Source organism: Medicago sativa, chromosome 3 (genome assembly GCF_051527215.1).
Source record: "Medicago sativa cultivar Bolivia chromosome 3, Bolivia_mono, whole genome shotgun sequence".
Lineage (NCBI taxonomy): Eukaryota > Viridiplantae > Streptophyta > Magnoliopsida > Fabales > Fabaceae > Medicago > Medicago sativa.
The window spans coordinates 97,816,429-97,840,559 of NC_140751.1; the positions used below are offsets into that span (position 1 = coordinate 97,816,429).

At 33.2% G+C, this 24,131-nt stretch overlaps 1 protein-coding gene across 1 annotated transcript; it reads left to right on the plus strand.

Annotated features, from left to right (window-relative positions):
- Positions 1-11,485: 11,485 nt before the first annotated feature.
- AFR (Galactose oxidase/kelch repeat superfamily protein) lies at positions 11,486-13,892 on the plus strand. Its single transcript, XM_085756655.1, has one exon. The coding sequence runs from the start codon at positions 12,718-12,720 to the stop codon at positions 13,768-13,770; it is 1,053 nt and encodes a 350-aa protein (XP_085612781.1). The 5' UTR covers positions 11,486-12,717; the 3' UTR covers positions 13,771-13,892.
- Positions 13,893-24,131: the final 10,239 nt, after the last annotated feature.

Below are 24,131 nucleotides of genomic sequence, written 5' to 3' on the forward strand. Positions count from 1 at the left end.
AAACACCATTTTCTTGTAGTGGTCATTGGTGGACTTAGAGGGAGTGTTGTTGATGGTGTCCATGAGTTTGAATTGTAGCAAGTGAATCTTGGTGAAAGATGTGATAAAGATTCTATTATGATGGAAAAAATATTTTAATATGTTGTTGATGTGAAAAAAAAGAGAAAATGAGATGAAATAAAGATTTTTATTTGAAGAGTGATGGAAAAAAAGTCTATTATGACATGTTGGTAATGCGATAAAAAGAGAAAATGAGATGAAAAAAAGAATATATATAAAGGGAAGACAATATATTTGCTGTAGTATTTTCATAACAAATCTTATCTTATGCAACAAGCAATTCATACACATTTTTTGAGCCTATTTGCTTGGTTTTGTATTGTCTTTATATTTTGTCCCTTAAAAGATGTTATATGATATTGTTAACGCTTGCAAAATAATGTTCTCTCCACTGTGTTTATAGAGAAGTACCTCTATTGTTTGTGGTGGAGCTTGCAGAACTTGAGGTTGAATTTAAGGATTTGTCATCCCATGTTCTTTTTTTCTTTCTTTCTCAATTATCTTTCTTTAGAGATGAATATTTGACATGAAAGTTAGTTGTACATCACATGTCTTTCTTCATTGATTTTTTTATTTATTCATATTCACATTTTATTAATCTCTTCCTTTCTGAATTTTCAGTTCTTATGGCCAGAGTTTGACTACAAGCACATTTGTTTGGGAAACTGCATTTGCAATACTCATAGCTATCTTAGGTCTGGTTTTGTTTGCTCACTTAATCGGTAACATGCAGATAATCAGGATTTTCAAATCTTCAAAATATGCATTGTTTCTCATTGGTCTTGTCAAAGAACAAGCTTCCATATAGGCTATAGACATTGAGACATTTCAATCTTTTGATGTGTTATTTGTAATATAAGCATTCTCAACTCAATGCAGACCTTGCAATCTATTTTTGTAATCTCAATACATGGAGAGATTATGGTTGACACTCACGCGTACATTTAAAGATCAAAATAACCATTCACTCACAATTTTATTCTGAGAAGAGAATAAAAACAGAACATGTTGATGTTACTACCCCTAAAAATACAGTTTTAGTTCATGCAAAGCTCAATTACTTCAAACATCATACAGCACAGTGATTATAACACATTACAAACATAGTAAACTTAGAAAATACTAATAACTATTGAATCAAACTTCATAAATAGTCACGCTCAAAACAATCTCAACCAAAAATTCTTCTCTCCAAACTTAGTTGACGCCGAAATTTAGTGATAAAAATCTCTGCCCTTTTATCAACATCATCTTCCGAATCATAACTTAATGTTCTTCTATTTTGTATCATGTTATCCATATTTATATTTTCATCATCTTGGAACCTTCGCAATACCATATGATTACCGAACAACCTGCACCATCTTTGTTTTACACTTTTTGATACAATATTTGAATTCACTCGCAATAGAGAATTAAGTTTCTTCACAACCCTTTGTAATTGTCGAATGAGGGGTGAAAGTTTATGCTTATGCATTGTGCGTAGTTGTAGGGAATTAAATCTATATATTTTGGAAAATGGGTGACCACGTGATAATTTGTTTTTGGTTACTAGCTAGCCTGAAGCTTATATAGAAGAAAAACAAATTAGAAGCTTCTTACAGAAGCTCTGTGTATTGGAACTTCCTGAGAAATTGTGTTAAAAGATTTCTTAAATTTGAAATGATTGAAACAAGAACAGGCGAAGGTTTTCAGCTATTTGCGTGATGGGTTCCGAGAAATATAAAGTAGTTTAAAGTTCATGAAATTGAAGTGTCTATAGCCTAAAATGTGGACTATAATATATTAGATTCATTCTTGGAAGGCGTTGATCTATTTCTCTGTTGGTTAAATATGAAAAGGATTTTGGCACTTCTCTTTTTAATATTATACTTTATTTTAGAAGAAAGTGTAGATGGAAATACAAGTTGAACTAAAAAAAATAAAGAGTGAATGAATATTTTGATATTTCAAATCGTAAGTGTGATAATGCAGACTCTTGAATTTATGTGATAATGTAGTGAGGTTCGAACTTTGGTTCACCACATTGTAAATGTTTAGATTCTCTAACTAGATCAATCCCAAAAAAAAATTGGTAAGGTTATCACAAATTTTTTTAGTGGAAGGTTATTGTTTCATTCCACACTTAAGCATGCCACACTATGCTATGAGGTATTGTCCGTTTTGGTATAAACTTTTCACGGTTTTGTCTTTTGTAAAAGGTGTCTCTTTGGCGGAGGAGTATGAGTGTTGTATATAAACTACATTTGGTCTCGACTTCCAAACAAAGTGAGACTTTTAGGTGTACAAAAATAATTATCACAATATAGTCACTTGAATTTCATATAGGAAAATACTAAACAGTAAATAGCATGCCTATCTCATTTAGGTTCCTTCTTTTCCCATCATATAATTTTCTCACGCGTCCTATATAGTTTGAATTAAATAATCCAAACAACGTAAATACTCTATAATAAAACCTTCCAAAACACGTTAAACATTTCAGATTTTAAAATCCGAGTAGGGTGCACAAGAAGAGAATATGGTGGGAAAAAAATTCACTTTCATTTATTAGCTTTGTCTTGCTAAGTTGGGCCTTGTTTGTTTGAGCCTTATTTTTGGGCTATGTTTTACATTCAAACCCTTTATTTTCAGAATGTTTATCTTTAGACCCCCTAATATCTCTAAGACCCCCCTAAATACACATCGGGTAGTTATCTATCAGATGTACGATTTTCAAATAAATGTATATCCGGTAGATAACTACCGGACATGTATTTAGGCGGCCTTAGAAATATTAAAAGGGAATTTTGTGCACCATATTCTCTTCTCATGCACCCTTTTCAATAGCCTCCATATTTTTTGTTACACGTAAAATCTCTCTTTTTCGCATTTCTTTGCTCTGGTATTTTCACTCTTCTTCTTCTTCTTCTTCCTTTTCCTTTGAATTTGTTTTGTGATGGCTGCATATATTTGAATCTTCTCCAATATTGAGACCACCTTTTTGACATGTATTTAAGGAAGATTAGTAGTATAACTGGAAAAACATAAGATTGAATCTCCATAGAATAGAAAAGTGAGGAAAAATCACTATGAACTTGGAAACAAAGCATTGAAGAATAGAAATTTTATTCATAAAATCTGAGTCTTTACAATAATGAGATACACTTATTTATACTATGTTATGTACCTCACAAGCTTAACTATAGTTAGTTATTAACTAACTATTGTAACTTCCATAACCGTCAAAACAGTTAGTTAGTTAGTTAGTTACTAGACTACGCAATTACTTGTTACACAATTAATTGCCTTAAGCTAATATCTAATCACACTTTAACAATAATAGTGTATGTAATATGATGACATTAGAGTTCAATGTGAGGTGACTCAGTTTCCAACACGAGTAAAAGTTTCATATATTCTCTAATTATAAAACTTAATGTCTACCAAAAATACAATCTTACCCCTTCTTAATTTTTTGACACGTCATCAAAATTATATCCTTTTGTGTCTTTTGCTTCAATTTTCCCCTATTTTTTCTCTCTAAAAAAATAAATTAAAACAAACTGACTCGATAAAACACACTAACTAAATCTTTTTTAAAGAAAAAACAAACTTAATCTTAATCCCAATCAAATCAAATTTTCATATAATTCAACGTTTAAATATCTTCTATTTTCTATTCTCAAACCATGATATTTAATGTCTACCAAAAATACAATATTACCCCTTCTTAACCTTATGACACGTCATCAAAATTATATCCTTTTGTGTCTTTTGTTTCAACTTTCCCCTATTTTTTCTCTTTTAAAAACAATTTAAAACAAATTCACTCAATAAAACACACTAACTTAATCAACAAACAAACTTAATCTTAATCCCAATCAAAACAAATTTTCTTATAATTCAACTTTTAAATATCTAAAGAGTTAAAATAATACAAATACAATCTATTATCTGTCTCTAATTATGAATTCTCTAATTATAAAACTTAATGTCTACCCAAAAATACAATCTTACCCCTTCTTAATTTTTTGACACGTCATCAAAATTATATCCTTTTGTGTCTTTTGCTTCAATTTTCCCCTATTTTTTCTCTCTAAAAAAATAAATTAAAACAAACTGACTCGATAAAACACACTAACTAAATCTTTTTTAAAGAAAAAACAAACTTAATCTTAATCCCAATCAAATCAAATTTTCATATAATTCAACGTTTAAATATCTTCTATTTTCTATTCTCTAATCATGATATTTAATGTCTACCAAAAATACAATATTACCCCTTCTTAACCTTATGACATGTCATCAAAATTATATCCTTTTGTGTCTTTTGTTTCAACTTTCCCCTATTTTTTCTCTTTTAAAAATAATTTAAAACAAATTCACTCAATAAAACACACTAACTTAATCAACAAACAAACTTAATCTTAATCACAATCAAAACAAATTTTCTTATAATTCAACTTTTAAATATCTAAAGAGTTAAAATAATACAAATACAATCTATTATCTGTCTCTAATTATGAATTCTCTAATTATAAAACTTAATGTCTACCAAAAATACAATCTTACCCCTTCTTAATTTTTTGACACGTCATCAAAATTATATCCTTTTGTGTCTTTTGCTTCAATTTTCCCCTATTTTTTCTCTCTAAAAAAATAAATTAAAACAAACTGACTCGATAAAACACACTAACTAAATCTTTTTTAAAGAAAAAACAAACTTAATCTTAATCCCAATCAAATCAAATTTTCATATAATTCAACGTTTAAATATCTTCTGTTTTCTATTCTCTAATCATGATATTTAATGTCTACCAAAAATACAATATTACCCCTTCTTAACCTTATGACATGTCATCAAAATTATATCCTTTTGTGTCTTTTGTTTCAACTTTCCCCTATTTTTTCTCTTTTAAAAATAATTTAAAACAAATTCACTCAATAAAACACACTAACTTAATCAACAAACAAACTTAATCTTAATCCCAATCAAAACAAATTTTCTTATAATTCAACTTTTAAATATCTAAAGAGTTAAAATAATACAAATACAATCTATTATCTGTCTCTAATTATGAAAGTTAATGATCAGTAAAAACACAATTTTGCCACATCTTAATATTTTGACACCTCAAGTCCTCGTGAGCTTAGCTCACTTGGTATGGACAATGCATAAAATATGCAAGGTCTGGGGTTCAAACCCCGGTCAACACAAAAAAAAAATTGACACCTCAACTTATATTTATATTTTTGTGTCTTTTGTAACAAAAGAACCTATTTAGCTGAGAGAGAACATAAATTTCAAAAGATAGATCTGATTTTGCAACAAAAAGTTTCTTTTATATTGATGTATATTTTTTGGTGGTCGCCAGGGTTTGAGCCCCAGACTTTACATATATTATGCATTGTCCCTACGAGTTAAGTTCACGAGGACTTATATTGATGTATCTAAACAAACTACAATATATATTTTTTTTTAAAATGATTTTATATTTCCATAAACAAACACAAAATAGATTATGATATTTTTTATTAAAATTTAAAAAAATCACTAAATTATTGAATGTCAATATTATTTTTATTTTAATTCGTAACAAATAAGCCCTACGAGGTTTGCTATAAATCTAAAAAAAAAAACTTTAAACAAGAAAATAATTTTGTAACACAAAATTCATTTTATATAGTTGTATCCAAACAATTTTTTTTCAAAGAAGTGATTATTATTATGATAAACAAACACAAAACTGATTCCACTTTTTCAAAAATAATCTTTAAATGATTGAATATCAAAATATATATAAAACTTTTTATTCAATATCAAAATATATTTTTATTTTATTAAACATGAAACATATATTCAATTTACATTTATTAAAAATAAGTTTTGTGAATGTACCAAATTTTTTTTTATGATGTTCATGTGCTTTTATCTGACACTGAGTCTATTTGATGCAACATAACTAACTTTCTATGATTTTATAGTTTTTAGGATGCAATAGAACTGTCTTTCTATGAGTTTTTCTTTTGTAGGAAATCCAATGAAAAAATGACAATTGTTTACATACTTAGACTAAAAAAATATTCATAAATATAAATTTTAATAAAAAAAATATTAATAAATACATTTCACTTATCAATAAAATAACAAAATATGGTTGAGACAGTTAACTTCGATACTAACAAAACATTGAAAAAATATTTTCATTAAGAAAATAAAAAAAAACTTTCAATAATTTCTGATTGATAATCACAAAATAACAAAACTTCATTCTTAAAAAAAGAATAACATAACTTCAAGAAAGTTACAAAATATTTATTACAAGGCATATATCTATTTTTCAAAAAATTAGACATTTCAAGATTGCTTCTTTTCTAAAAATACTTAGTCAAAAGAAAAATTATATTAAATAAAAAGAAATAGATAAAGAGTCTGAGAGCATTAGACCTGACTCAGGTACAACCCAAAACGGGGATACAACATAATAAATCAGACCAAGTGGATAAACCCAAATCTATCCTAACAAAAATTCACTAATCACGGGCGCAACCTAGCAAACTCATATACGGGCGCGAAACCAGGTTACAAAAGAATATGAAAAGTGAACCTCTGCGAAAAACAATTAATGGATCAACCGTCAACGCAGTAAATGATACAGCTTTACAATTTATAAACAGGACTCATAACGACATCTTCATCAATAATGAAATCCTTACTATTTTAAATAGTTTTACATATAATTACACTAACCTCCCTTAACATATTCTTAAATAACACAAACACCCGCTCTATTTTTTAACTAAATACTAATCCCCCCCCCCCCCCCCCCCTCGTTTTTTTTTATCAAATTGACAAGCACTTCTCTTATAATATAACATGGTTTAAACTTTGTTAATTCCATTTATTTTGAGCAATTAACTTCTTCATACAAGTATGAAACTCATTTAATTTTCGGCCATTTTTCTTTCGATTTTTCATGTAGGTAATTTTTCCCAACTTATTGTTCCTGGGTCAATGTGGTTTAATTTTTAAACTCTAATGTAATAAAACGGATATATCGAAGATTATATTTCCTTTTCATTGATCGACCACAATGTTCCATCCATGAAAATATTTCTCATTTCTATATTCTCTATTGATCTCTTATGTAATTGTCGATGTTAGATTCTATTTGGTGGTAAAAAAATGTTATTGTTTCTCCATTGCGAGAAAAACATTTCATTTAACTTATTTGTGAAAAGAGAAAGCTGATACAAACAAACTAAAATGACTGATTAAATTGTATATTTACAAAGTGATTGAAATGGATAAAATGAAGGGAGATTGATGTGTTTGAAAAATTAGAAGGGGTGTCTGTGTTATTTAAGAAAATCTCTAGGGAAGTCAAAATAAGGGAAATTAGTCACTTTAATCCCTGAATAGGAAATGAGTAGTCACTTTAGTCCCTGAATGCAGAGAAATTGCAAAACAGTGCCTGAATGTAGACTCTGTTGGTCAATTTCAGGGACTAAAGTGACGAACGGAGTCTACATTCAGGGACTAAATTGACTAACGGAGTCTACATTCAGGGACTAAATTGACTAACAGAGTCTACATTCAGGGACTATTTTGCAATTTATCTGCATTCAGGGATTAAAGTGACGACTCCTTTTATCATTAACGTTGGCTTTATCATTAGTTTTTTCTTATCTTCTCAATTCATATAACATTGCAATGTGCTTTGACGCACACCCCCTGCTTCGAATTAGCCCGTTCGGAGCACGGGTTAGTTAGTAGTGATATAATAAAAAACATGAGATCTTTACTATATTTAATATTTTGACATATTTTTATTCTACTACGCTATAATATTTAGGCTAAAGTGTACTTTTGGCCCCTTAACTTTTAAAAGCTTGCGATTTTGGCCCCCCAAGAAAAAAAATATCAATTTTGGCCATCTATGTTTTCCCCCTTTTGCACTATTCGTCCAAATGGCCAATTTTGACCGGTCAACGCCTGCGTGGCATGCCACGCGTGTAATTACTTAATTAAAAATAAATAAAAAAAGCCAGATAATCATCTTTTAAATTAAAAATCAGAAAATTAATTTTCAAAAATTTAAAAAATCCAAAAAATCAGAAAAAAATTAAAATTTAAAAAGTAAAAAAAAATTAGATTTTTTAAAAAGGTAAAAAAAATCAGAAAAAACAATTAGTTTTTTTTTTGAAATTTTAAAAATAGAAAAAAGTTCTGATTTTTTTTCCAAATTAAGAATATATTTTAAATTCTGGTGTCAAATTTTCAAAATAAGAAAAAATATCAGATTTTTTCTACAAAAAATAAAAATTCTGGAAAATATTTTAACTTTTAAAAATCTGGATATAACTTTTTTTAAAAATTTTCGAAAAAAAAATCTGAATTCTTTTCTAAATTAATTAATTTTTTTAAAAAACTGGAATTTAGATTTTGATTTGAATTAAAAAAAATTATATTCAAATTTTAAAAAATTAAAATATCTTAATAATTACGTAAAATCTGAATTCTGGACTAATAATTCCAGATTTTATAAAAATTCAAGAATAAAATTTTCACAAAAAAAAAAATCTGAATTTTTTCTAAATTTAAAAATTTTTAAAAAATTTATATTTGAGCTTTTCTGAATTTTAAATTTTCTAAATGATCATAAAAAATCTGAACTTTATTTTATTTTGAAAATTATTTTCTAGATTTTTAAATATCTTCTTAATTTTGAAAACAATCAGATTTTTTTTCTATTTTAAATTGTTTTCTCTGATTTTTTTAATTTTAAAAAAAACTTCTGTTTTTCTGATTTTTTTTAAAAATTTTGAAAAATAATTTTTATTTTTTAAAATTTTTAAATTTTTGAAAATTAATTTTCTGTTTTTTATTTTTATTTTTAATTTAGAAGATGATTATCTGGATTTTTTATTTATTTTTAATTAAGTAATTACACGCGTGGCATGCCATGCATGCGTTGACCGGTCAAAATTGGCCATTTGGACGAATAGTGCAAAAGGGGGAAAACATAGATGGCCAAAATTGATATTTTTTTTCTTGGGGGGCCAAAATCGCAAGCTTTTAAAAGTTAGGGGGCCAAAAGTACACTTTAGCCTAATATTTAATAAAAATTATTTCAATGTTTTTATCATTAACGTCAACTTTATCGATTATTTGTTTCTTATTTCTCAATGCATATAACATTGCAAATGTGCTTCGACGCATAATTTGCACTTCAACGCTCAACCCGTACGTAGCACGGGCCCTGTGCTTAGCACGGATTTGTTGCTAGTTTTTATTGAAAGGTTATTGCATTATTTATTTAATGAATTAATTGTATAAATATTCTTATTACGAAAAAAAAATCTTCAAAAATATAGGGAAGGATCAAGTTCCGCCAAACACAGTTTTGAATTGAAGGATTGTGCAATTTTGTTCATGATTATTGATAATTAAAGAAGATATTTTGAGAACATGTTGCGAGGATTCAAGAAGAAGAGGTAACAGTGGATTTTTTTTTTTTCCGAAGCCAAACAAAGGGATTAAAGAAGTTTATGCTTATGCATTGTACGTAGTTGTAGGGAATTAAATCTAGAAATTTTGGAAAATGAGTGATCACGTAATAATTTGTTTTTTGTTAGTAGCTAGCCTGAAGCTTATATAGAAGAAAAACAAATTAGAAGCTTCTTACAGAAGCTCTATGTATTGGAACTTAGTTCAACCCAGTGCCGTTTCCGAGATATTGGTGGCCTAGAGCGAACCTATAATTTGGGTCATAACTAATAAGCATATATAAACATCAAACTTGATACGAAAAACTATTTTTTTTTTTTAGGGCCTAATAGACCCTTAAAAAAAATTGGGGTCCAAATTTCGTACTTATTTTGTGGGACCTATAGCGGTCGCCCTCTTCGCCCTGACTCAGATACGGTCCCGTTTCAACCCATTCGCCATCACCTCAAAAGTCCAAATGGGTAACTCAAATCATCTCTTTTTATTTTCATCAACCAATTCTATGTATGTATGTTTTTATTCTAGATTATATTTCATTGAGATTAGGCAACTTAAATGAAAATAAATTTGCCCGCCGCATCCAATTGATACCTTTATTACCTCTTTTTGAAGACGATAAACTTACTACATTATTCTTTACTACGATTTGATGCACTTGTCAATTTCGTCATTTATGTCCCCTTTAGGATAGTTGTCAGGATTAAGGTTAGAGGGACCATGAACCCTAATTCACAACCATAAAAGCTAATCATAGCCTCCTACAAGAGAGAGAGAAGTTGTTGTCTGGAGTGTCTCTACAATCACCAAAGTTGTTGAATCAATTTATCTATAAATTAGACACATTAATTACACTAACAACTTTTCTTAAGAAATGTGAAAAAAAAACAAAAGGAGTTTACATTTAGGGACGGAGGGAGTATTTGGGTTTAGAGGAAGGTCATCTATTCGTTAATCTATAATCTCTATATCTATAGCATATATAAAGACAAAACATTGTTTTCATGTAGCCTAATTTACTTTCCATTTTACGCTTAACACAATGACATGGTTCCTAATGAAACACATCCACATCCCACACTTACTATATAACCCCTTATATTCTATTCATATCAAAGGGAGGGTATCAGATGTTCTCTATTCAATAGCAAAAAACAACCATCAGGCTATCACATCTAAATTAAAACAAGACATCTATATTCATTATGTTTTAATTTCTTATGTCATAAACTATATATTACTCTTATATAAAGAAATATACGATCTTTAGCGCAATAGAAAAAGCGGACAGACGGGTATGGGAGTGCCCGTCTGGACGCTAGTATACATTAATAGTATAAAATATTGAGAAATGATATTTGAACATCCATTTTGTGACAACTTTTTCTCTCATACTCATATTACTTTTTACTTTATCTCTCTATTGTTTTGGTTTTCGTGCAAATATCTACTTTTTCTTTATAAATTATGTTTGTCATATAAGTTGCCAACCAAATGGATGTTCAAATAACACTTCTCTAAAATATTTTGACAAATATATCTTATCAAATCACTTCATGATGTCAATATTTTAAACTACCTCTATAAATATAGATTTTATAATATCTGGTTGATGCATGTGTGAGAGAGTTTTTTAGAGTTTGAACATATAAAGTAATCTCATTAGTTAAGGTGTTTATAATGATATTTGAACAATTATTTTATGACAACTTTCTCTTTCATATTCATATTATATTTTTACTTTTTGTGTCATTACTTACTCCCTCCATCCCGGAATATCTGACTCATTTACTAAAAAGTGTCCCAAAATAATTGAGTCATTTCAATTTTCAATACAACTTTCATCATTCCCAATACAATATAACTCTAATTAATACTACTTTCATCATTTACAATTCAATATATTCCACTTTCCCCTTTATTTATACATTTTTCTTAATCTGTGTGAAAAGCCAAACTGACTCAGATATTCTGGGACAGAGGGAGTATATTTCTTTGTAAATTTTAATTGCCCTTCATGTTGTCAATTAAAATAAATGTTTAAATAACACATCCTCTCATTATAAAGCTATATGTGACGGTCCTTAGTTAGGGCGTTCCCATCAGTCGGTGTCACGTTTATTATGATGACAACAACCCACGGCTCTTTCCATACTGCATATTAATCATTCATCTCATCGAAATCTCCTTCAAGTAAAGTAACCCATCAATTCAAATGTGACTAATATGAACGAACCAAAGATAATTCATATGGACTACTCCACATATTCACATTCACATATATACTTGCGGCTACAAAGCAATCACACTACCAAAAGTAGACCCCTCCCCATCCTTTGGGATACCTTCATTCACACTCACAAATAACTAATCCCCATTTGCCAAAAAAGAATAAATAAAAAAACCATGGAATTCCAAAAAGTCTATCTGGATGGTTCATCTAAAACAAATGATTAACACTTTTGTGTTGGCTATGTCTATGATCAGCGCCCACCCTCTTATATTTACTTTCATTCTTTAATCATCAAATTATTGAACGCTCCTCTTGTTAATTTCCTTTCTCAATAGGAAAATGCTAGATATCAAGAATGGATTTTCTTGAGGAATTCAAGAATGACGTGGCAGAATAATCACCCTTAGATTTTAATCTTATTTATTAAAGTTTCATAAAAAAAAAATATATAACACCCACCACCCCATGATTTCCGGCCAGGCTGAGATTTTATTGGCCAACATTAATTTCGGGACAATTTCTTGATAAAATCTTTCTTGATAAATAGCATTGCTCTTCTCAATAAAACATCCCAAAATTCTTCTCCACCAGCCGGAAATCAAGACAAAACAACCTCAAGCCGCTACCTCCACTGTCTCTCTTTGTTCAATTACTTACGTCACTGTATCTGTATGTAACTCTTTTCTTTCCCTTTATTTATAGTAATCAAACTGTCTTTGTTACTAATACGGATAATCCGCAACTATTTATACTCTGTCCTGTCCCTCTACACTTCACTAAAATCCAACCTAACTAACACCAAATATTATACTTTTTGCCACCTTCTAAACCTTAGTCTTCATTTCACTTTTCCCTCCATATATTCCGTGTCGTTGCATACAACTTTTCACTTTACATACACTTCCATTCAACTCTGAAAAAAAATACTCAGAAAATGGCGATTGTGGAAAGTGAAGAAGAACACAACAAAGAGCATGAAGAACTTATTCCAGGTTTACCAAACGAAATAGCAGAGATTTGTCTTCTTCATGTTCCTTACCCATATCAACCTTTAGTACGCTCTGTTTCTTCTTCATGGAACAGAGCAATAACAAACCCTTCTTTTCTACTCTCCAAGAAAACAAAAACACTTTCGCATCCACACCTTTTTGTTTTAGCTGTCAATACAGTAACCTCCAAAATCCAATGGCAATCTCTAGATCCTTCTTCTAGCCGTTGGTTTATACTTCCTCATATGCCTCTCTTAAACGATGCAGTTTGTCCAACCTCCTTCACCTCCGCTTCGTTGCCGCGTCACGGAAAGATATTCTTCATCGGAGGTACATCCAGTTCGACATTCGTTTACCGCACCACCGTTAACAAATGGTCGACGGTGCCGGAAATGATCACCGGTAAATCATTCTTCTTCGCGGCAGAGAAAGTTAAAGGAAAAATCGTGACGGTTGGTGAGAGCGGGACGGGAATCTACGACCCGGAAAGTGACACGTGGAAGATAGGTGCAAAATTTACGGGGGAGTTAAGGAGGTATGAGACGGTGGTTAACGGAGGGAAGATGTACGTAACGGAAGGATGGTGGTGGCCGTTTGCAGTTAGGCCGAGAGGTTGGGTATACGAATTAGAGAGTGACACGTGGAGTGAGATGAGAGAAGGAATGAAAGACGGTTGGACAGGGGTAAGTGTTACGGTGTGTGGGAGGGTTTTAATGATACCGGAAGTTGATTTACCGGTGAAGGTTTACGATGAAGTGAATGACACGTGGCGGTGTGTGGGTGGTGAGAGGTTACCTGGAATGAAGAAACCGTTTATTGCCAAGGGTTTGGAGGATCGAATCTATGTGGTGTGGCATGGTTTGAAAGTGGTTATTGGTAATGTTGTTGTTGATGTTGATGATGATGTGTGTGGTGTGAAGGTGACGTGGCAGGTTTTGGAGGGACCAGAAGCATTTGGACAATTATCACCTTCTAGTTGCCAAGTGGTGTATGCTTGAATTGAACAGCGCAGCTACAACAGTACTGCTGGCCAGGGTGGACATGTTTTTTCCCCCTCTGTTTTTGTTTGTATGTTCAATAGTAGTAGTATTTTAATTAATAATATTAACAACTCTTTCAATAATGGTTCAGTTATGGTTTTAGATTTGATTTGGTGTTTTTAAATTTTAATTTGAGTGAGGGTGAATGGAATTGGGACTTGTTAGTTAATGTTAGTTAAAAACTGATTCTGATTTGCGGGCTGGCTTGTCTGATAGTACAATAAGAGTGGGTGTCTAAGTACAGATAATATGTGTTATGTAGCAGGATTAAGACATGAGTGTTTTATCTTGGTTTTCGGGTGTCAAACATTGATTACGTTTGAACCTTTTTAACGGTGATATCTTATTTTTTTTTGGGAAGGGAAAAAGTAAGCAAAACCCTTGAGAATCGAGGTCCAATAGTTGTTTTCGCTACGGGAAGGTGTTAGGCACCCATAACGACTATAGTAACCTATAGGAACCGTCTTTAGTTTCTACGCGCGCGCTTTATTTTTAAATGCTATTTTGAAAGAAAATATTAAGCCTAAGAGTTTTTCTAAGTCAAGAATTGGAGGGAGAAGAAAGTGTTTGAATTTTTATTTTATTTGAATTGAAGGAATTTTGTTCCTTGCCTACGTACCCGTTTAAGGGATCAAATCGACCGTAGTTCTCTTCCAAAAATGTTTTTGTTTTTGTTGGTTGATTTTAAGTTTGAAAATTGGAGTTTTGAAGAATGAGAAAAGAGGCCTCAAGGGCATGAGATTATGAAAAGGTGAGGTGGAATTAGTTATTTGCAAAATATGGTCTAAGTATGATTAAAATTCTTTAAGATTTTGATTAAGAAAAAGAAAAGGAAAATTCAATGGGATTTTGATAAGAAAATGATTTGAGTGAAGTTGTTCATATTTTTTGGAAAATTGATTTTTCTAAGTGTAAAGCCTAAGCATTCATCTAAACATACAATCCTAAACATACATCTAAACATGCATATTCTAGCTATGTACCTAAAGTGATGTGTGTGCATGTGTTGGTGCTTGTGTCGGTGTACATTATTAGAGTCCATTGTCCTTATTACATCATTGGCCTAGATACATTCTATGGTCTTGCAAGAAATTTAAAGGCATAGAAAAAATATTACAAAATTCCTAAGTTTTACATTCTAAGCCTTGGTAAAAATTGAATTGCAAAAAAATAGAGATGAATATGGGATGAGATGGGAATGCTTATAAAATGATGAACAAAACGGTTAGTAATATAAGGCACAAAATGATAAAAGAGATAGGCAAGAAAATATTAAGCAAATCAATGAGAATTAGCACTAAAAAGTGGCAAAGACATGCCTAAAATTTACCATGATATGAAAGCGAGATCATGACCTATAATTTCCATATCCTTTGCAAATTTCCGAAGGGTTTTATTTCAGCATATGACATGAAAATTACAAGGCCACCTCAAGCTTCCAAAGTTTTGGCATACTTTAGACCTATTTTGCACTAATTTTGCACATAGTAATATTCAAACAATTCACAACACAAGAAAGTAATATCATACACTACAAACATCACCAAATATTCCAGATCAACATCAAATAATGCCTCAAAATTACTCTTCAAGCACCAATTATCATGAGCCAAGATATTGGAATTAAAATGTGCAAAAAGACTTCACAAAATATGACAAAAAAACACCACAAACACACATAACTTCCCATATGTTTTCCCATCAATTTCAACTTGCAAAAAAGTCACAAGGAACCAAGTCTTGATCATCCCGAAACAAAAGTACTAAAACTCACCACATTTTAGCAATTTTGACAAAGTTTTCTCAACAAAATTTGAAAGAAATGCATTAAAAAAGACAAAATATTTTCCACATATTTTTCCAACATTTATCATGCAAGAAATGTCAGGAAACAATCGAAAATCATCAAGAAAATCAATGGAAATTTTTTTGTCTTTTTATCATGGCAAATTTATGCGCAGGGGGTGAAAATAGCAAAAACATATCACAAAGCTCACAGGGAGAGGGGTGTGCGTAGCAAGCAGCATGCAGCCATGGCAGTTAGGCCCAAAACGGACAGGCCTGGATTGGGACGGGTCAAAAGCTGGGTCGGTGGAGCAAGAACGGGTTGAACCATGGGCCGAACCGGTTTGAGAATGTATATAAGCAAGTGAACCGGTTCAGCCTCATTCTAACCCTTTCTTTCTCTCTCTAAAACGCCAAAAATGCTCTCCCTTCTCTCTTAAAAGGTTCGCCGGAGAAGAAAGAAGAAGGAACTCCGACGTGGCGGCCGGCCGGTTTCCGGCGGCGGAGCCACCGCGTCGGAAAATTTAAACTCTTTTTTTTAAACGATTTTTTTTGTGGATCTAAATCATCTTCTTCTTCTCTTCTCAATTCTCAAATTAGTTTTTCAAAAAAAGGCACGAACAAGCCAAGATCTAGCAAAGAAACTCTACTCATAAAACTCGAACAAGCATTGATTCCACGCGTGATATAATCCCTAGACAGTATAGATCGCAGCAAACAAGCGGAGGAATCCGAGTTACCTTCTCTGAGATCAGAGAAAAACGACGGGAAAAACTTGGAGTTGCTCCTCTTTCTTTTCCCAGTCCTGGATCTGCTACGGTTCGACCTTGTTATGTTGTTGCTAGATTTACCTTTTCCTTGCTTCTTTCTTCACGGATCTAGTTCATACAATGGATAATGAATTCGGTTTCTGCTCTTGTTGTTGTTGAACTGTGTTGTTGAACCTTGAATCAGTTGAATTTGTTACAATATTGTGACAAATTCGAGTGATGATTACGGTTCAAATTTTGTGTTCTGACGATTCTTTGATGAATTGACGGTTGAATTTTATGGATTTGTGCTGGAAATTGATCGAACCAGTGGTGAATTTGGTGGAATCGTGTTGGTTTTTGGACGATTGGGAATTGGTTAGGGTTTGAAGGTTCTTCAAACCTTCACCATTGTTCTTGAATTTTTTCTGTTTTGATTCTGTTTTGGTAGAGAGAGAGATTGTGATTGTGTTTTTGGTGAGTTGGCATGAAATGAATGGATCTGTTGAACATTGACTGTGATGTGTCAGCTTTATAGCTGATGCAGTGTGATGACTGGACCAATGATAGACTGCCATGTGGCACTGGACTGTAACTAACTTTTGGACTAAATTGCAAATGACTAAAAATAAAGGACTAAAATGCAAAAATGACAAAAAAAGGACTAAAAAGTAATTAATAATAAAATTGGTAAAAAAACGTAATTTGGAAATAAACGTAAAGTGAAACGATTAAAAATGACAAAACGGACTAAAACGAACCAATGGCTTAAATGAGGTACTTAACCTCTCTTTGCCGAAATTTCGTGTGAAATGACCAAAATGCCCTTGGGGCTAAAACGACTAAAAACGACTCAGATGCAAATTTTAAAATGGATTTTTAACAGGAAATTAGAGCAAGAATTTATTTAAACCAATTTAAAAGACTCAGAGACAACTTTTTTTTTTTTTTTAGAATTAAACAGGGCTTTAACACATGAAAAGACTAAAATGCCCCTAGGGGCTAAACTGACTCAAAATGACTTCAAATGCAATTTTTGAAATGGGTCTTGACATAGGATGGAAATAAGGACTTATTCTAACCAATTGAAAAGACTTAAGCAATTTTTCAAAGATTGAAGGAAATCTTAACATAGGAAATGACTAAAATACCCTTCTATATGAATTTTGCAAATAACATTGAAATAAAATGCAGAGAAAGATGCAATTGATCAGAGACAGTTCAAATGACTTATAATGCAAGAAAAGAAGAATTGAATAAGTATTTTTAGGTCCAAAATTAGGGTATAACAGCTGCCCCTATTTAAGTTTCTTTGTCCGGAGGGTCAAGAGACGAGATCTTTGACTTGACGGGACGAAGATACTTAAATATTAACATTTGCACTGTTTTTGGACATAAAAATACGCTCTTAGATTTTCAAAACACGAGTGCCATGCAACATTTTGATTATGAATGCAAGACAAGCAACTGGAGTCTAACAGAGCATGTCATATCACCGGGGATTTAGGTAGACATTGACAGGGTAGACAAACCAGGGGACAAAGATAGGTACAAGCTGTTCTTTGGATTGAACCTGCCACTTGACCGAGAGACACAAACAAGAGATGGGTACAAGCTGTTCTTTGGATCGAACCTGCCACTTGACCGAGAGATACAAACAAAAGATAGGTACAAGCTGTTCTTTGGATCGAACCTGCCACTTGACCAAGAAATACAAACAAGAAATGGATACAAGCTGTTCTTCGGATCGAACTTGCCACTTGATCGGAGATATAGACAAAGGGTAGATACAAGCTGTTCTTTGGATCGAACCTGCCACTTGATCAATACCACAACATGTAAGTAGGTGCAAACTGTTCTTTGGATCGAACTTGCCGTTTGACCGATAACAAAACATAAGCAAAGGGTACAAACTGTTCTTTGGATCGAACTTGCCGTTTGACCGGAAATATAGGCATATAAGCAGGTACAAGCTGTTATTTGGATCGAACTTGCCACTTGACCTATAACAAGATACAAATTGGAAGTTGGATTTAGAAGAATTCAAATTGAGAGTAAGTTGACATTGATTTGATTTGAAAATAGACATGACCATTTTTGTTGGCCCAAAAGCAAATTGAGAGTGAATTGACATTGATTTGAATTGAATCGAAAGTTGACATTGAAAGAGGCATTGAAAGATGAGAATAATCAGAGACATAGACATAGACATTGGATTGGAGAGTTGAAATTGACATTGAGATTGGATTGGAATTGAATTGAAAATTGAAATTGACATTGATATTGAGATTGGATTGAAATTGGAGATCAAGTTGAAATTGAAATTGAGATTGCTTCGAATTGAGATTGAATTGAATTGAAATTGAGATTGCCTCGAATTAGGATTGGATTGAATTGAAATTGGAATTTGAGAGTTGAGATTGCATCGAATTTGACAGTTGAAATGATTTGAAATTGAGATTGGAGAGTTGAGATTGCATCGAATTTGACAGTTGAATTTGAATTTGACAGTTGGGATTGAAATTGAAATTGAGTTTGACAGTTGCAATTTGGATTGAAAGTTGAAATTAGAAATGCAGCATGTGTGTATGGTATAGCAAGATTATTAAATGTATGAGCACATAAAATGCATGATTATGCATGTATGAATGATTGAAATGCATGATTGGTTCGTAGTTTGACAGAGAGGTTTCACAGAGGCAGACGAAACGTTGGAAGGTTGGGCACGTAGTGGCTCGTGCTGCAATACATTCACAGGGGAAAAACCTTTTTGGAGAGACCGTCGTTGAGAGACGTATCGAAACCATGGCTGAGGGCAATATAACTTGTAGAGAAGGGAACCTTGGAAGATTCTTGGATACAGGTCGCCGTTGTTAGGCGTGTCAGTGCTGGGTAAACGTTGGATGTTCACATCTGTGGTCAATGCTTTTCATATCATTTTCATTCTTTCATTTTTCAGACCCATTTTTGCCTGAACCGCCCTTTCGGGTTTTCGATTCACCGGGGAATAAAATTCTTTTCATTGCCCCATTTTTGCCTGAATTGCCTTCATAGGTTGTCAATCAGCGGGGTGCTCATTTTTGCCTAAGCCGCCCTTTCGGGTTTTCAACTTAGCGAGCTTTTCATTTTCATTTTTTTCAATTTTTTTCATTTTTATTCTGTTTTTTCATTCTTGCCATTGACCACAGATCATCCTGGGGAGTAACCTGCTTGTAACATGTATTGAAATAGACATTGACACTCATTTATTCATGCATGTTTCATTGAAATGTACCTTATTGCTCAGGTTTGCTTTCAAAATAGACAGAAAAAGGGTTTTCAATTTTTAAAAGATGTTTGTTTCAAACATTGACATTATCAAAATGGAAAGAAAATATTTTGTATATAACATTGAAAGTAGAAAGAAAAATAGAGTTTCAAACAATAGCACAAGCTCAAATTGATGTAGAAGAGTGAGAGTCAGCTAAAGGCATGACTTCACGGATTTACAAAGCTTGGAAAATGGTAATTTTATTGGTTGGTGATACATTGAACACGATGACCGCTACATTTCCTAGAAATCTTGAATTCACAAGTACAGAAGCCTCTGATGAAGACGATCATTGACAGTTGCAGATGCCCCAAGGGGTGATGGTGATTTGCCAGATATAGTTACTTGTCATTTATTGTCAACCTCATTTTTGCATGAACCGCCCTTTCGGGTTTTCGGCTCATCGAGGCGCTCATTCTTGCCTGAGTTGCGTACAATCTCAGCGAGCTTTTTCATATTCATTTTTTTTGTCCCTAACTTTTGCCTGGATCGCCCTTTCGGGTTTTCGATCCACCGGGAAGCGCATTTTTGCCTAGGCCGCCCTTTCGGGTTTTCGACCTACCACGCTGTTCTTTTCTTTTTAGACAAAGTATTTCTTGACTATATCGGCATTAAGAGGATTTGGGAGTTCAACACCATCCATGTGTGTAAGAATCAAAGCACCACCAGAGAAAGCCTTCTTGACAACATAAGGACCTTCATAGTTAGGTGTCCATTTGCCCCTTGGGTCGGGTTGTTGACTTATCCTTCTTTTCAATACAAGTTCGCCTTCTTTGAATTCTCGAGGTCGGACTTTCTTGTCAAAAGCATTCTTCATTCGCACTTGGTACAACTGTCCATGAGTCATAGCATCCATACGTTTCTCTTCAATCAGATTCAATTGATCATACCGACTTTGACACCATTCAGCTTCAGTTAATTTCGCTTCCATGATCACTCGAAGAGATGGAATCTCCACTTCCAGAGGGAGAACTGCTTCCATACCATACACCAAAGAGAAAGGAGTTGCCCCGGTTGAACTGCGCACTGTAGTACGGTAACCATGCAAGGCAAACTGTAACATTTCATGCCAGTCTTTGTAAGTGGTGACCATCTTCTGAACAATCTTCTTGATATTCTTGTTAGCGGCCTCAACTGCACCATTCATATGAGGTCTATAAGGAGAAGAGTTGTGATGTTCAATCTTGAATTCTTCACATAAAGCTTGCACCATGCTATTGTTCAGATTGGAACCATTGTCAGTGATGATTTTGTTGGGAACACCATACCGGCAGATGATGTTATTTTTGATAAACTTGACAACTACTTGCTTGGTCACATTTGCATAGGAGGCAGCTTCAACCCACTTGGTGAAATAGTCAATAGCCACTAGAATGAAACGATGTCCATTGGAAGCCTTCGGTTCAATTCTTCCGATCATGTCAATGCCCCACATAGAGAAAGGCCATGGGGAAGATATAACATTTAGAGCATGTGGAGGCACATGAATCTTGTCAGCATAAATTTGACATTTGTGGCATCTCTTGGCATGTTTGTGGCAGTCACGCTCCATAGTTATCCAGTAATAGCCGGCCCTTAACAATTTCCTTGACATGGTGTGACCTGAAGCATGGGTCCCAAAAGTGCCATCATGTACATCATGCATCAATTTCTCAGCTTCTCGTTTGTCAACACATCTCAACAAGACCATGTCATAGTTCCTCTTGTATAGGATTTCTCCGTCCAGAAGAAATTTGCTAGCCCATCGTCTCAAAGTCTTTTTATCCCTGTTGGAAGCACCAGGTGGATATTCATGATTCTGCAAGAATTGTTTGATGTTGTAATACCAAGGCTTTTTATCATTCACATCTCTGTCAGCTTGATCTGGCATATTTTCGATAGTAAACACATGAGCGGGTCTATCGAGAAGCTGCACTTTGATTACGGGCACATCATTCCAGTGATTGACACGAAACATGGAAGACAAAGTAGCAAGAGCATCAGCCATCTGATTCTCATCCCGAAGGATATGGTGCAACTCAACCTTGGTAAAGTATGTCAACAGACGTCTGGCATAGTCACGATAAGGGATCAGCTTCTCATGATGAGTCTCCCATTCACCCTTTATCTGATTAATAACAAGTGCAGAATCTCCATAGACGTCAAGGTGCTTAATTCTCAGATCAAGGGCTTCTTCAATGCCCAAGATGCATGCTTCATATTCAGCTATGTTGTTCGTGCATTCAAAGGTTATTCGAGCGGTGAAAGGAATGTGGTGCCCCTGCGGAGTTACAATAATGGCCCCAATTCCTTTACCATAAGCATTGACAGCACCATCAAACACCAATCCCCACTTGCTATTGGGGTCCGGACCTTCATTGATCAGTGGTTCTTCACAGTCTTTCGCTTTCAAATACATAATCTCTTCATCAGGGAAATCATATTTAATTGGCTGGTAATCATCAAGAGGTTGATAAGCAAGATGCTCAGCAAGGATGCTTCCTTTGATTGCTTTCTGAGCTTTGTACACAATATCATATTCAGACAACAACATTTGCCAACGTGCGATCTTTCCAGTAACAGCAGGTTTCTCGAAGATGTACTTGATTGGATCCATTCGGGATATCAACCAAGTTGTATGATTCACCATATAATGACGCAGGCGTTTGGCAGCCCAAGCTAAAGCACAACAAGTCTTTTCAAGCATTGTATACCGAGTCTCACAGTCGGTGAACTTCTTGCTCAGATAGTAGATAGCATGCTCTTTCTTACCAGTCTCGTCTTGTTGACCGAGAACACAACCCACAGAATCATCTAACACTGAGAGATACATAATCAAAGGCCTTCCTTCCACTGGTGGGACAAGGATAGGTGGTTCTAACAGGTATTCTTTAATGCTATCAAAAGCTTCCTGGCATTCATCATTCCATACAACAGGCTGATTTTTTCTGAGCAATTTGAAAATTGGTCCACAGGTAGTAGTCATGTGAGATATAAATCTTGAAATATAATTCAGACGTCCGAGGAAACCTCTGACTTGCTTTTCAGTTTGAGGGGCCGGCATCTCTCTGATGGCTCGGACTTTGTCAGGATCAACTTCAATGCCTCTTTGGCTGACAATGAAGCCTAGCAATTTTCCAGATCTTACACCAAATGTGCATTTGTTAGGATTCAACCGCAGCTTGTACTTTCTCAATCTTTCAAACATATTTTTCAAATACACAACATGCTGCTCCTCATCACTTGACTTCACAATCATATCATCAACATATACTTCAATCTCCTTGTGAATCATATCATGGAACAGAGTTGTCATACCTCTTTGATAGGTAGCACCAGCATTTATTAAGCCGAACGGCATCACCTTATAACAGAACGTTCCCCATGGAGTGATGAAGGACGTCTTTTCTCTATCTTCAGGTGACATCCGTATCTGGTTATAGCCAGAGAAACCATTCATAAAAGAGAACACTTTAGACTGAGCCGTTGTAACGCCCTCCTTTTTATTTAATTATTTTAATTAGTTTTAGAATATATTTATATGATTGGTATGATTTACATGATTTATGTGATATTTTCTTATGTTATATGTTGGTATTTACTAGCATAATATAATTGTTATTTGGTGTAGAAATATATTTGTTATTTGTTATAGATATATTTGTTATTTGGTGTAGAAATATATTTGTTATTTGTTATAGATATATTTGTTATTTGGTGTAGAAATATATTTGTTATTTGTTAGAGATATATTTGTTATTGGTGTATTATTATTATTAAGTGGGGGAGAGATATATTTAATTTAGAAATAAATAAGATTATGAGGAATATAGTAGTTTTGAGGTGTAAGAGAAATAAGAAGGGGGTTAGAATAGAAAGAAGAATAAGTTGTTGGGCCAAAATAGATTTAGGAAGAGCGTTTAGTATTATAAATAGAGAAGCTTAGGTTAGAAAGAGTTTACCGAAAACCGCCTTTTGGAAAAGAGGAGAACAAGAAAGAAGAGAAGAGGAGAGAAAAGTCAAGAGAAGATGAGAAGACCTTAGGAAAGAAGAACGCTGCCGCTGATTCAGGAATTAATCTAAGGTGAGGGTGAGACTATCTTGCATTAATATTAAGTTGTTAAATCATTAGATTGCATCTAACAAGTTGGGGAAAGTTTGTGAGAATTTGAGAATTAGGGTTTTGAGAGAGATTTGATGATTAGATGATGAAAAACTTGTTGAATTGATGTAGAAATTGTATACAGTCCTTAGAGAACCCATAAGATGATTATCGGATGTAGTTTTGAGGTTAAAACCATGAAATTGGATGAGATGTTGGTGAGTTTAAGAATTAGGGTTTAATAATTGTAATAGGTTGTTAATAGATTTGAGAACCCTTGAATTTGCATACAGTAAGTTGATGAATAATTAATGTTCTAATGATAGGGCAATCATAGAGTAATGATTAGGATCAAGTTTGGAGAGTATTGGATCGAATAAGAAGTGGAAAAGAT